Source organism: Nipponia nippon, unplaced genomic scaffold (assembly GCF_047370975.1).
Source record: "Nipponia nippon isolate SJK-2023a ecotype South Korea unplaced genomic scaffold, ASM4737097v1 scaffold_1, whole genome shotgun sequence".
Lineage (NCBI taxonomy): Eukaryota > Metazoa > Chordata > Aves > Pelecaniformes > Threskiornithidae > Nipponia > Nipponia nippon.
Genome location: NW_028262290.1, coordinates 23,763,737 through 23,776,828, shown reverse-complemented (window position 1 = coordinate 23,776,828; position 13,092 = coordinate 23,763,737). Strand labels below are relative to the sequence as shown.

General features: G+C 38.8%; 1 protein-coding gene across 1 annotated transcript in view; it reads right to left on the bottom strand.

The window, feature by feature from the left end:
• Window positions 1-13,092, bottom strand: part of RGS22 (regulator of G protein signaling 22) — a 63,734-nt gene that overhangs the window by 32,553 nt on the left and 18,089 nt on the right. The window contains exons 6-14 of the mRNA XM_087734900.1: window positions 12,578-12,743; window positions 12,059-12,227; window positions 8,414-9,095; window positions 7,695-7,856; window positions 6,605-6,785; window positions 4,799-4,938; window positions 4,131-4,236; window positions 2,106-2,231; window positions 435-536 (exon numbers count right to left, since the gene is read on the bottom strand). Of these exons, the coding sequence (XP_087591026.1) occupies window positions 435-536; window positions 2,106-2,231; window positions 4,131-4,236; window positions 4,799-4,938; window positions 6,605-6,785; window positions 7,695-7,856; window positions 8,414-9,095; window positions 12,059-12,227; window positions 12,578-12,743 (1,834 nt within the window). The remainder of the gene's footprint in view (window positions 1-434; window positions 537-2,105; window positions 2,232-4,130; window positions 4,237-4,798; window positions 4,939-6,604; window positions 6,786-7,694; window positions 7,857-8,413; window positions 9,096-12,058; window positions 12,228-12,577; window positions 12,744-13,092) is intronic.

Here is a 13,092-nt window from a genome sequence, read left to right as displayed (position 1 = left end):
TATCTGAGGTCTGGACTGTGAGACCTGCAATTCTAACCCACAGAGAAGATGGAAGGAAAGGTACAGCACAATTAGATGATTTAGAAAAAATGTTATCTCTGATGTTAACACTAAGCAGACAGTTTCCAAATATGACACAGAGTAGCAAAGGGGAGATTAGGTAAACAGAATACAATAGATAAAACTAGGAACAGACAGCAGAGCCTAGAAATCAAACTATGCATGCTTAACATTTAAATCAAGAAATTGCATGGAAACAATCCAAAGAGTTTCTTTTATTGTCCACAAACCAGATTTACTTTGGTGTGGGTTGTCAAGATTTGGAAACTTTTCTACTTTCTATCTTTTTTTCAGTCTTTACACTGAACAAATGTATTTGTGAAGGGAATGAACAAATGTATTTGTGAAGGGAAAACACATTATTTACAACTTACTTGAGCTTGCTTGCATATTTTAAAAGGATGAAGAGTTTCTTGGTAGAAAAGCTCATGATAAGCCTGTAGGTCAAACCAAAAGTATGCGCTGTTCTTCCACAACTAGAGATGAAAAATACTGTAAGTTATTGCTACCCAAATATCACAGCTTTATAAAAGGTTGACTTTCCAATGCAAGTAATTATTTAGCTCCTTGAGGTCATTATAAATCAAGTTCAATTTAAGATGAATTTAATCTTCTGTTGCATACTGGCAGACAGACAACATATTTAATGGCATTGTTACTGTGATACTATATCTTTTATTGTATCCTATATGCATAATTGGCCATTAAAATTATTAACATTGTAGTTAACATTTGAAGAGTAACCACATTTCAGTGGCATAATGCCAGTATTAAAGAAGAAATGCTGATAATGGACATGCAGAATTTGTGCCATGGTGAAATAGCATTTTGCAGCAATAATCAAAACAATTAAATATTGTGTACTTGACATATGGTACTGTGACTGTCATTACATTTTTATTATATGCATTTCTGAGGCACAGAGTCTTGGCCTCATTTCATAAATTGAAACATCAGAAGATCTTTCAGAAGAAGGAGTCTAGATCTTTCCCCAAGCCGTCTCTTTTAATGATGTGCTTATGGGGTTTGGATCTTAAAAATACCCTGAAACCCCCATCACTGGACAGTAAAGAAAATGTTCCAAAAAGATAGGGGCAGGGAACTTTTCGCTCCACATACTCTAGCCTGCCAGACTTGGCATATGAATGCAATCGGCTCCACAGTTGTAGACAAAACCTTCAGGAAATAATTTTCAAAGAAGTCTGGCACCTGCAAAGGCTAGAGGAGATGTGGGTGGGTGCCTCTCTCCCATGAAAAAAAAAAGTTACTTTTATTTAGATTTCTATCTATACACATTTAACATTTTTAACTGAAGGTATTGAGCTTTGGAAACATTGCCTCTTGCTTTCTGGTAGCCAAAGGCATTTCTAGCTACTGCTGCTGGATTCTGGGTTGTGCCAGCGGTGAAACAGATGTCCATCTTGATTGCATTCAAATCTCCCCTAAAGACTCAGTTTTTCTGCAAAGCCACTAAACACTGACTCAGATTCATAACTTGTTCCAACCAATCCTCAATTTACACCCAGCAATGAATGATGGATCTGCTGACTGCAGAGAAGAAATAGTGTTATGTTTCTCAGAAATCCAAGAAGCTTCGTGGAAGCAGAAGAACGTTTTTAAATCATTGGAGATTTTGGACATCACTAACCCGACAAGTAAGAAGGAGGCAGATTATCATGAGTAATAGCATAGCAGATTTTCCATCTTTTTTTAAAATGTTTTTGTGGGTTAAGACCTCATTTTTTTCTGCCAAGTTAAAGGCTAGTTTTTAAAGATGATTAGTCTTTTTTTATCCCTGATGGTACAATCAGATTTCCAATAGGTTTGAGACAGTTAGGATCTGACAGCTTGGTTAAGACCTGTCATTAGTTTGAATATACACATGAACAGTTTATTGCTGTTGAGGGATTGGAGTCTCACAAGTAATAATTCATCCAGTCATCAATCTTTCTTTCTCCATTTTTTTTTCAGTCTGGCTGCCCTCTATAACTTGGCATTCAGTCAATTGTGGACTAAATTATCACAGGGTAGGAAAATGTTCATACCTTATTCCCTGACTTCTCACAGAAGTGTGTGAAGTAGTAGCCTGCTCTGTTCTCCAAATAAAGAGACTGTAGCATGCTTTCCATTCTTGATCCCCCTAAGACAACACTGCCAGCAGCACTTTTCCCCTGGACAAATAAAATATAGTTATACAGCAAGGAATAATAGGCTTTCATTACTTTCAAATGTCAGTACATTGCAATGGAGGGCCATGCAGTGTGTTCAATTAGTATCTTCATCCCAAGAAACCAGACTCCGTTTTCTACTATATATGCAATTGATCATAGCTCTCCATACCATTTTCCCACTAAATATTCACATCCAATGGAATAAGTCTGATGGCTGAAGACATGCAGAGTACCAAAATCACCATAGCATCCCTTAGGTAGTTCCTCAATACTTGAAACAGGAAAACAAACCTGGCCGTAGTTCTGTCATTAACTCTTTAGCTCCGAGTCTGGAGCTAATTATACTAAACCATATCACTTTGCTGTCAAAAGTTGCCTCAGCTCAGGCTACTGTGTTTTGAACCAACAGAAGTTAACAGGTGGTTATTTGGTCAAGCCTCAAATGATTAACTATCATGGAACAAAAGATATGTCTCTTGGGGTTACACCACTGACATCAGCACCAAAATCATGAACATTTTAGGGGAGAGGAAATCCATGCCCTTTACTGTGACTAGCTCCTGATGCATTTCAGGAAGAATACATCCATTTTGACAACACTCGCAGAGAAGCCAGAGGAGGGTAGAAACTAGTAAATTAGCTTCTGATGATCACAAGAGAGAAACTTTGGCTGACTTGCCGTCTCTGATAGCAGAAATGGGAGCAGATGAGTGTGGTGGCTGACAACCAGCTTCTTTCCAAATAGTAACAGGGATGGAGAAGGGCAGGAGGAAGCCAGACTTCTGAAGCAGAGCAAGAAGATCCCACTCCCCAGTATGAAGTTAAATTATGAATCCCTGCATTCCCCTTTGCATCATGTTTGTGATGGCAAATTGTGGGGTCCTGACTGTAGGCTCCAGTCTAGCCCTGTAAGTGTAAATGGATTAGTATTTTCCTCCCTCAGCCAGAAGGAAACTCTGCATGATGAAGCTGTATAAAAACTAATAGTTCATGGTATGAACATTTCCTGAATACAAGTTTCTAACTGCAAATGTCCCCTAATTGCAAAGACTAGCCTTTTCTTCTGTCAAAATTAACAAAGTAGTAAAATGACTGCAGTGAAGTAATAAACAAAGTATGATTTTGATGTGAAAAACAATCAATCGTGTGCTCAAGTGATCAGCAAATTCCATGCATATGTAAACAGGCCCAGATCTCATAATATGTTTTTTGTTTTTTTTAGTTGTGAGGCCATAGAGTATCAATACTGCCATGAAACAGCAGGCTGTTTCAAGACCATTCCACATTCCACAAACCTGAAAAGTTTCAGATATATTTTAAATTGCCAAATCTTGGCAGTTCACGTGTTCGATTTGTCAGCATTTTAAAAGTTACTGAGAAAAGGCTCCTACGTGCAGCCTGTCCCTCCTGAGGTTTGTTGGATTGAGGGCCTGCTTAGCAGGCAATAATTCAACGAAGAAAAGAATGAAGTACACAAGCAATAAAGAGGAATTGTATAAGTGAAGCATTTTCCTCTTATGAATTTTACTATTTTAATGACTTTCTAGGGCAGATTCAGTTTTCACTCTAAGTCTGGTATACTTTCCTAGGCAACGATTCCGCTAAAGCATTTATCCAGTGAGTTTTCCATAATAGCCTACTGAACACATGGTCACCATGGAGAAGATCAACACTTTCTAGTGAAAATAAACCTCTGTATGTGCCATGATTTCCTATCAAATAGGTGACAGATACCACACAGAAAATGCTGACATTCTAATTATACCTCTGCATACGGCATTGACATTCACATAATCAAACCAATTTCTCCCCATCATTGGCTATTTTCCCTTTGATACTACAGAATAAAGTGGTTTAACCCATGATTCAAGACAACTAAAATTTTAAAGCACTACTTACCGGGAGAAGCTCAGCATAGGTGTACTTTCTGTGACCCTGGTATTTGGAGTCTGCAGTTCCATCCAAAGCTAAGCAATGAATCATGTCTCTGCTCACTGACTTTGGCCTGGATTCACAAACAAAGAAAATTTTCAATACCTATTTAAGAAAAAACTAGGACTGCTTATAAAATATACAACTAAGAAGGGACATGAAAGAGGTAGAATGACATAGAGAACAGTAGAGGAAAACGTACATGAAGTTCAAATTTATGATAAATGTAAAAAATCTAGAGGAATACTTTTTCATGTGGCCCTGTGGAAATCCCTGACACAGCATATCTTTGAGGGCAAGCACTTGAGAGAGGTTAAAACAACGTAAATATATGTATAGAATATCAACGATTATACAAGAGAGGGTAAAACACTTGTGTTTGTGTTTGGAGTGTTACCAACACTTTGTGTTGGTAAAACACTTTGTGTTTGTGTGCCTTTTGTGTTGTGGCACAAATAAATGAGAAACTAATCAGCCAGGGAGGAATTCTCCATGCACGCAATCTGTACCTTCACTAAGCAGATTATTATATATAAAGATAAGTTTTCGTGAAAACAGTAGGATCTAAAAGCCTTTCATAAATATTTGAGATATATTGGTGTGCAGAAAGATGTACAAGGGACTTTTGTACTTACCACTTTCTGCTGCTAGAAATGTCATCCCTTTGGGGGCTCTGACTTGATGACAGGGTAGATGATAATCTTAATGATCTCTTCAAAGAGAAATTTGGTGTAGCTAGTTTTAATAAAGTTGTTGGTGAGCTTGTTCTACTTTTCTAAAAGACATAAAAGAAAAATAAGGCAATTCTGATTATTTTTCCACCTTTGTGTTTTCTTAACGTGTTCTCATTAACTACTCAAAAACATTCAAGAGTTTTCAGGACCATTTTTCCTTGTCAATCACAATATGTAACACTGCAAATTGCAAAAAGCTTCTCTGAATATCTTCCAAGATTTTTCAGCACACCTTAATAACCACTATAACTTTAAAATTACATTTTTAACAGGTAGAAATATGTTACGTGCACTTTGCATAGAACTACAGAGGATGTCAGGTGAAAAGCACGTGAACATGTTTTGTGAATCTTTACTAAAAGATTACCTTAAGTAGCTCACTATAAACCAGGGCTGTAAGACAGATAACAATCACTCAAACTAAGAGAGAAAGGGGGCATTCTGCCACACCATCACTGACTTATTTTGAACAAAATCATGCTATGATTTCTTGGAGAGGCCAGCTGCATTCAGAGTGCCCTCAGAAATTCACCCAGAGTTGCTGCTCGTTCTAAGCTCTTGCAAGCACAGTGGAGCTGGAAGATTTAAAAGTCCAGATTTCTCACAGAAAAAAAAAAAAAAAAAAGAGAAAAAAGCAGCAAGAAAAGGTCCATCAGCTGATTCTGTGAGGTTCATGGGTGCCAGATCATAGTTTTCCTCAAGTGCTGAACTCAACAGGGGCTGGAAAACCTGCAGAGTTAGGATCCTGTCTCCCTGACCTACAGCTAGTCCTGGGACATTAACACACCTTGTGAATCCAGAACTGGTCTCTGTAAGAGGCAGCTGCTTCTGGCTCCCATTCCTGCTGTGATCAGCAGGAATCTGGCTCCTGAACCCAGCTTCTTCTGAACAGGAAATCTGTCCCACTGTTTTTCCTCCATTATATCCATGAATTAGCTTTTTAAAAAATATAATTGTAGTCTAAAACTATCCAACTCAAAGTCACAGAGGTGTGTGTGAACAGACCCGTGGCATAGACCATCCATTTCTTGATAACCACAGTCTTCTTGATAACCACAGTCTCAATTCACATTCTCCAAGAACCGTCTGTCCTGAGGCTTAACACTGTGTTGCTGAAAACCTGCAGCTTTCATTGCAGTTACCTCTCAAATTTAGGCTTTCAAGGAAGAACAGAGTCAAAACTGAACTGGCCACCTGCAAACTACATGCTGTGAAAAGGTCTCTGTTGCGTGGCTCATGGCCCTCCATAGAAAGCAAAGATCAGGAGTAGCTGATTGAAGGTCTGTGGTGATAGAAAATGAGCAGAACTCTGCCCTTTTTACAAACATGTGGGTAGATTCAGGGTAACTGCAGTGAAGTTGTACGAAATACTCTCAGTTAAGATAAGGCTGGTTGAAGGGCGGAATCTGCACTGCTAGATCCTTAATTTTGCAGTTCTTGGAATTTTGAGCTAAAGTATCTATCCAAAAGACTTATGAAATAGCCAGGATGTAACTGAGGAGATAATTTGACTCAATTTACTGTTGCATAACGTATAGTAAAATTTTGTTGCATTTTTTATACATAATCATCTGCAACAGACCAGTTTGCTAAATCTTGATTTCCTAACAACCAAGTACCATATTCTTGTCTCACTGAATTCAAGGAGTTTTATCATTATTTTTGACGGGACAAGGCTTTGGTTTTCAGTGTTGTAATCCTACCTACCTGAGGAAGGGAAGGTGGTATCCTGGGCATGCAAGACTTAGGTGTCAATGGTAGCAATGATACCATTTGCGGAAAGGGATCAATATCCACCCTTGGTCTCTCTTGGCATGTGTGCCAGAGCTTCAGTTTTGCACTGGCAGTTTCTATTTCTGTTGAATGAGTGACACAAAATCTGGGACCCCTAGGAAAAAAAAAGCTAATAAGTAGAACTTTCCCAAAATATGAAATACTGAGTTATTTGGCTTCTTTTTTTTTTCCCCATGATGGTGTTTACTGTATCAAGATATGGTGCTGTATGCACCTAGAATTAAAAATCAGTTAGTGTTAAAGATACGTTTATTACACTCTTCCAAATCTAAAACCAAGCTACTCATAAACTTAGGTTGCAAATTCTGCACCATTACATAGTTGCCTTTGTATGAGTCTGCAGTAGGATATGCCCCATCCATCCTACAGCAAAGAATGGTTAAGGATTGTAGGTCACAGGACACAGACCACAACTCTCATGAGGCTCCACAGCGAAGTTCACAATTGCACGTATTTGTTTATGCCTGCAATTTGTTGATTCCCCTTGTGGAGGAGAGACCTTCAAAAATTTAGCTTATGTTTTGGAAACAGGTGAGAATTTTTATCCTCGCTTAAGCTGTCAATATGTAAAAGGCATTTTGTATGACAGACATTGAACAGTAAAGCCTCAAATTCCACATAGATGTATACACAGAGCATCCTCAGAAACTTGAGAAGGGCAATATGGGGAACAGGTTAGGACAGAATTAACCTTCTGTGCCTGGAGGGATTTCCCTACCCTGCAGCCTAAAGTTTAGTTGAATGGTATCCAAGGCAGCTATACACAAAGTAGCTCAGATGCTCTGGCAGTAAAAGAACAAGGGCTCAGTAAGGCAGATCTACCTGGCTTCTCAGCAGATTGCAGTGTAGTTTAGGCTCAACTAAAAATTCAGAGGCAACGTCTGCTAGTATTTACAATGATATTGCTTCCCATAATTGAGATGAAATAAACCTAATAGGCTTATCAAAGAAAATGGAAATTTGTTAAACAACAGAATCTTAGTTCATGTTCATTTTTTCATACCAGTAAAGAAGTAGAGGTTTCACTACTTCAGGCTGAATCCGTCTTAAATGCCTTATATTCCACTGATGTCCATGCAGTAGATCAAGTCTGAGTAACACTTCCCAACTGAGGAAATAGTCTCCACTGCTCAGCAGATAGAGTTTTTTCATCTTACTGAGTTGCCTTGAGTCAATAAAAATAGTCATATAAGCATGTATCAGATGCTATACAGAACTAAGTACAGTTCATCCTACTGGTTAAACTACTGTCATGCAACATGTTTTTAATTGCAAGTGGCAGAAGCCAAAACAATTTTTCCACAAATTAGAGACAGGTTGTGTATAAGATAAAATGTGCAGTGCCTTAGAATAGACAATCTGAATCCAGCAGCGCTTTTCACTAAAGTAGCTTGTCATACTGAATGCCCTACTTGTGAATTTAAATTATTTTCTTTTTTTTTCTTTCTGCTGCCATCTGTTTTCCAAATCTCTTTCTAACAAAGCCTTAATCCTATAGTGATTCTGACTTCATGTAAGCTTTGCAAACATGACTCTGCAAAAAGAGTTTTATTAGCTTCAGCAGAGTCATTCCTGACTTACCTTGTCAGGACACTCATGATTACTTTAATTGTGTCTGTTCTATTCAAACATGACAATTTATTCTGAAATCTCAAAACCTGTGTTGGTCTGGCAGGGTTACAAGTATTAAAATGTGAATAACTGTTAAATAATGGGAAGTACCTTTGCTGCCTTGTAGTGTCCTTAAGAGCCTTTAGTCTTTCAATATCCATCCAAAGCCACCAGTACCTCTCCCCCAGTGTTCCTTTAATGAACTTCTTGAATCTTTCAAACTCGTGTCTGTTGCCGGTGTCGTAAGTCCTGTGACTAATACACCAGGCAGCCCTACTGTCTGCCCCACCACTTTCAGAACTTGATCTTAAGCTTACTTCTTCAGTATCTCGTTCTCTTACATCTCCCTTGGAGTCCAAGACAGTAAATGGAGAAGAACTTTGGGAAAAGAGTGACTCCGCAGTACCGTGGGCAAATTCATTATTTGCTAACTCGTGTATAAACACTTCAGGCTGTTTGTGGAAATCCACATCACTCTCAATGTCAGCAGCTGTCTGGCAGGTCAGTTCTGAAATAGGTTCCTTCATTACAAATTGACTATAAGCTGGTATGAGTTCTTCTGGTGTCTGAAAAGTTGCGCTTTCCTGTCCATTTTCTTCTTTTGCTGCACTGTCCCATTTCGGGTCTAGATAAACTCTTAACTGAGTGTGGGAAGGAGGTTCAGCAATAGCCACAGAAGAACCCTTCTCAGCCTCTCTGGATCTCTCCCTAATAATGTCTGCTTTTGCTGATGCTGTCCTTGAAGGGGAAAGGAAACTCCGTTGGTGGCATTCCTTAGGCAGGGAACCTGCTTCTGCATTAAATCAGAAAAAAACCATTGAACACCTTTTGATTCAGGACCGTTCTCTTGCATATCAACATTTCCAAGTTAAAAATTGCAGCATATTTATATTGTGCTGCTGCAGAACAGTCAGACCACGTCACGCTGCAAAGCAGGGAATAGGAGAGGTGCTTCTGCTGTTGTTATCTGGCTAGAAACTCAGCCCCATGACTCATGAACTCATTCCCTGTTGAATTCCAGCAGAGCAGCAGAGTTCAGGAACAACTCCCACTGGAGCCAATTGTCTTGTTTACTCAGCTGAGCATCCCAGCTCCTCAGCACTTGTTAAACCACCTTGTTGTGCTGCAAGGCCTGGTTTCTTCCTGAGCATTTGGTCATAGTTTGATCAAAGTCACAGTATGTAGCAGGATTGGGTTTTGTTTAGGCTTGAGGAAGTTAGTAAGTGATAATTCTTTGTCTGCTTACGTTGATTATTGCAAAAGACTAAAACATCGAACGGGCCTCTGTCAGTTGGGTAAAATCTTGACATACATATATTATAAAATATATATACGTATATTATAAAACAAATTATTTTGTCAAGAGCTCTGGAAACATTTAACAATCCTGCAGTCCGGTCTACCACCCAGAAATGGCTCCTTTCCATTTAGAGATGTTTCATAACTGACAAGTTCAGAACAGTGACCAGCCCTGGTTTTTTGGTCTACACTTTTCTACTTAGTTCCTTTTACCCAGCTCCTTGTCGTTCCAATGCTGTTAAGCATGCCCTGCCATCCTGGTCTGCTGAGAAAGAAACTTACTGCTTTAACTTGCTCAAATATCTTTTCTACTTCTGCCAGACTTTCAGCAAATCGTGTACTTCTGGAGCATATTAGCAAAGATGACCTTGACTATACATACTGCTTAGCTAGGTTCATGCTGTACAAGTCAACCCTGTAAAACTGAGCAGAATAACTACAGATATTGTGAACAGCAGCACAATCTAAGTGAAAGTAAAAAAAAACAAAGTCATGATTCACTTGTGGCTCTACAATATCTTCATATCAATCCAGTGGTTAAACTATAGAATAAACAATATCTTCTGTATTTCCCTAAAGCTAAGATGTAGGCTTTCATACTCTATTGTATCTCTAAGGCAAAAACATTGTCAGTGAGGAGACTGCTACAACCTCTGAGCACATGCATTACATCAGTCAGTGATAGAAAGAGGCTAAATCTCTCAGATCCACTGAATTCACATTTGTAATGTTATCAGCCTGTGTAACCCCCTGTGGTGGCCTAGTCAATAAATGGTAATGGCAGTTAGACATTCCTTCCGTCTTTCTCTGAAAATAAGCCACGTCTAACCAGTGCAGGCCACTGTCACAGACAGACACTTGGGTTAGGAACATGGCATAGAGGTTCCCTGCTCTGCACTTAGATAATTTTGTGTGTACGTACATGTGGCACAATAAGTTGACATTAATATAAAAATCAGTGTCATTTAAAATCTTTTCTTATTTCTAAACTATTTCAAATGGTTTTGCTTGAAAAAGAAAAATTATAGCTTCTCAACACAGTTCTGTGAAACTGAAACACGAGGAATGATTTCACAGGACCTGAGGGGGCTAGGGAGAGAGATACACAGCTCTTGAGTCATCAAAAGCCAAGTGGCTCAGGGTTTTGCTCAAGACATTAATTGTTAACCCTGATTCGACTGAAGCAGTGAGCAAGGAATTCAAACTGGATTGTCCAAGGAAATACCTTTAGCTATCAAACTCTTTCTAATTGCAGGCTGGCTCTGAGAAACTTAGCTGATGCCCTTTGTTGCTTCCAGCGCCTGACCCCTACACCAGGTGAATACTGTGCCTAAAGAAAGTTTTCTGACTGAAAGAATGCTGGATTTCCCATGAAATAAGCATAAAAAAAAGTCATAAGCACACGTAAAATGAAGCTATGTTATAAAATAAAGTTTTCAGTGAGAAGATGTAAAATACTCATTGAGGCAAACTGCTGTTGACTGCAGGACAACTGCAGCAAAAGAAGAGACAGAGAGGCTTTCCATAGGCCAGCTCACTGCAACACAGAGCTACACTACATTACGATGCTCTACAAGAATGGTGCACTTGTGAAGTCTCTGCTCAAAGCACTGCAAAAATTAGTGGTAGAGTCATGAGCTGCAAACAAGTGCAACTTGAATAACTTCATTAATAATCTTTGTATCAGCAATGTATTTCTTGGGGTGATCCTCATGGGTTTGGGGAAGAAGACAGACTTCTGGAGTTATCATGTCTTCCAGTTTTCCATTCAGCCATTGGACTTGGTGGTCCCAGCAGTGCAAGTCTCAAAGTAGAATGGCTGCTTTTTCCTCTGAGAATGGGGGGGAGAGAACTCCTAGCACATGAGCTGAGACTTCTCTGTTCATCTTGCTACTACCTACACAGCAGAAGCAAGGCTATGCAATCAGGTATGTCCATATGTGCATCTGTATGTTCTCTCCCAGTACCTTTGAAACCTGCTGAACGATTTCAGTTAAATTTGACAAATAGACAGGAGTGTCACAAATTATTACATTCTATAAGATTCATAAAAATTGGCAGCCAAAAGGCCTTTAAGTGCCCAACATAAATACCCTAAGAAGATGGCTGCAACATAAATCATACATTATCAAATACCCAAAGAATCCAGACAAGAAAGTCTTTCAAAACATATCAAATGGAAAAAACCAAACCCTCAGCTGAAACTTACAGACATATATGAGACAGAAATATCTAAGAAAAGAGGCTTCTACTGTCACAAAATTACTTGGCTACTAGCTCAAATTTTCATTTAATGTTGTGGCTATGGAAAGAAACAAATCCCTGTCTGAGGCCTAAGATACTATGTGATACTCAGAAGGTAATAAGTGGAGTTAGCAGCAATTCTTTGGAATGCCTTTTCTTGCCACCTAGTCAGAGTTGTGTTATAAATACTATGGCTGAGCCCCTGTTACTTACCCAGAAGGTCTTTTTCACTTAATGAATCGTCCCTTTCATGCTGCCCAGGCAAACACTGAATATCTTGAATTTCACTAGAAGCTACAGGATGCATAAATGAATCTGTAGTTTTCATGGATTCACTTCGTTTTGCTAATGTAAACCAATCCTTTGTCTGAGAAACTGTAGCCTAGGAAAAGAAATGTCATAGAATAATTCAAATTTCTCTATTTATTGCACTGTTTCTGAGAGCAGAGGGCTTACTGTCTGTAGTCATTTTACACAGTCTGTTTGTGTAGATTTCAGTAACGATAGTTCCCAGTGAAGAGAGCTGTATGACAGTGGCTGAGTGTACTTGTAACAGAGCTTCTGTTTAAGCTATGTTACAACCTATCAACCTTCTTTAGTACAAAGAGCTTCGAAAATAAGGGATATTCAGAGAATCAGTTGTCCAATTAGGTTGTGACCTCGGTTACAATAATTTAACCCAATGCATTCAATCTAGCTTGATGTTACACACACTAAACATGTTTATTTTACCTGGCCAAGCGATACGTAGAACTTCTTCATAGTCAATGAAGTGTCATCCTCCTCAGGAGGGGGAGGACTTGGATCTTGCTTCCTTATCCAGGGATAGTAGTCACTATCTATAATGAAATTAATGCCAGTCTTGCTCCATTCTACCTGTGATATCAATTTAGCTAGCCTGAAATTAAACATTGTGACAAGAAAATAGTTAATTTTAGCTTTTAGCAGAGAAACAGTTGATTTTTTCCTAGAATAGGCAATAAAAAACATGATCACTCTAAAAATAAATTGCTACAAGGAACTTCATGACCTGCTTTATTATTTCACCCCTCACCTGCTGTCACATATATAAACACCAATACTGCCATTCCATAACCCACCAGCTTTACAGTTGGTGGCCTGCTTTGCATTATCAAGCTTTATCAGTAAAACTGATTTCTGTCAGGATGATCTTGCATGTATCTACGCAGTCCCAAGCCCTGCCAAGAAGCCCTTGAACGTTTTGATTGATAAAATGGAACTATTCT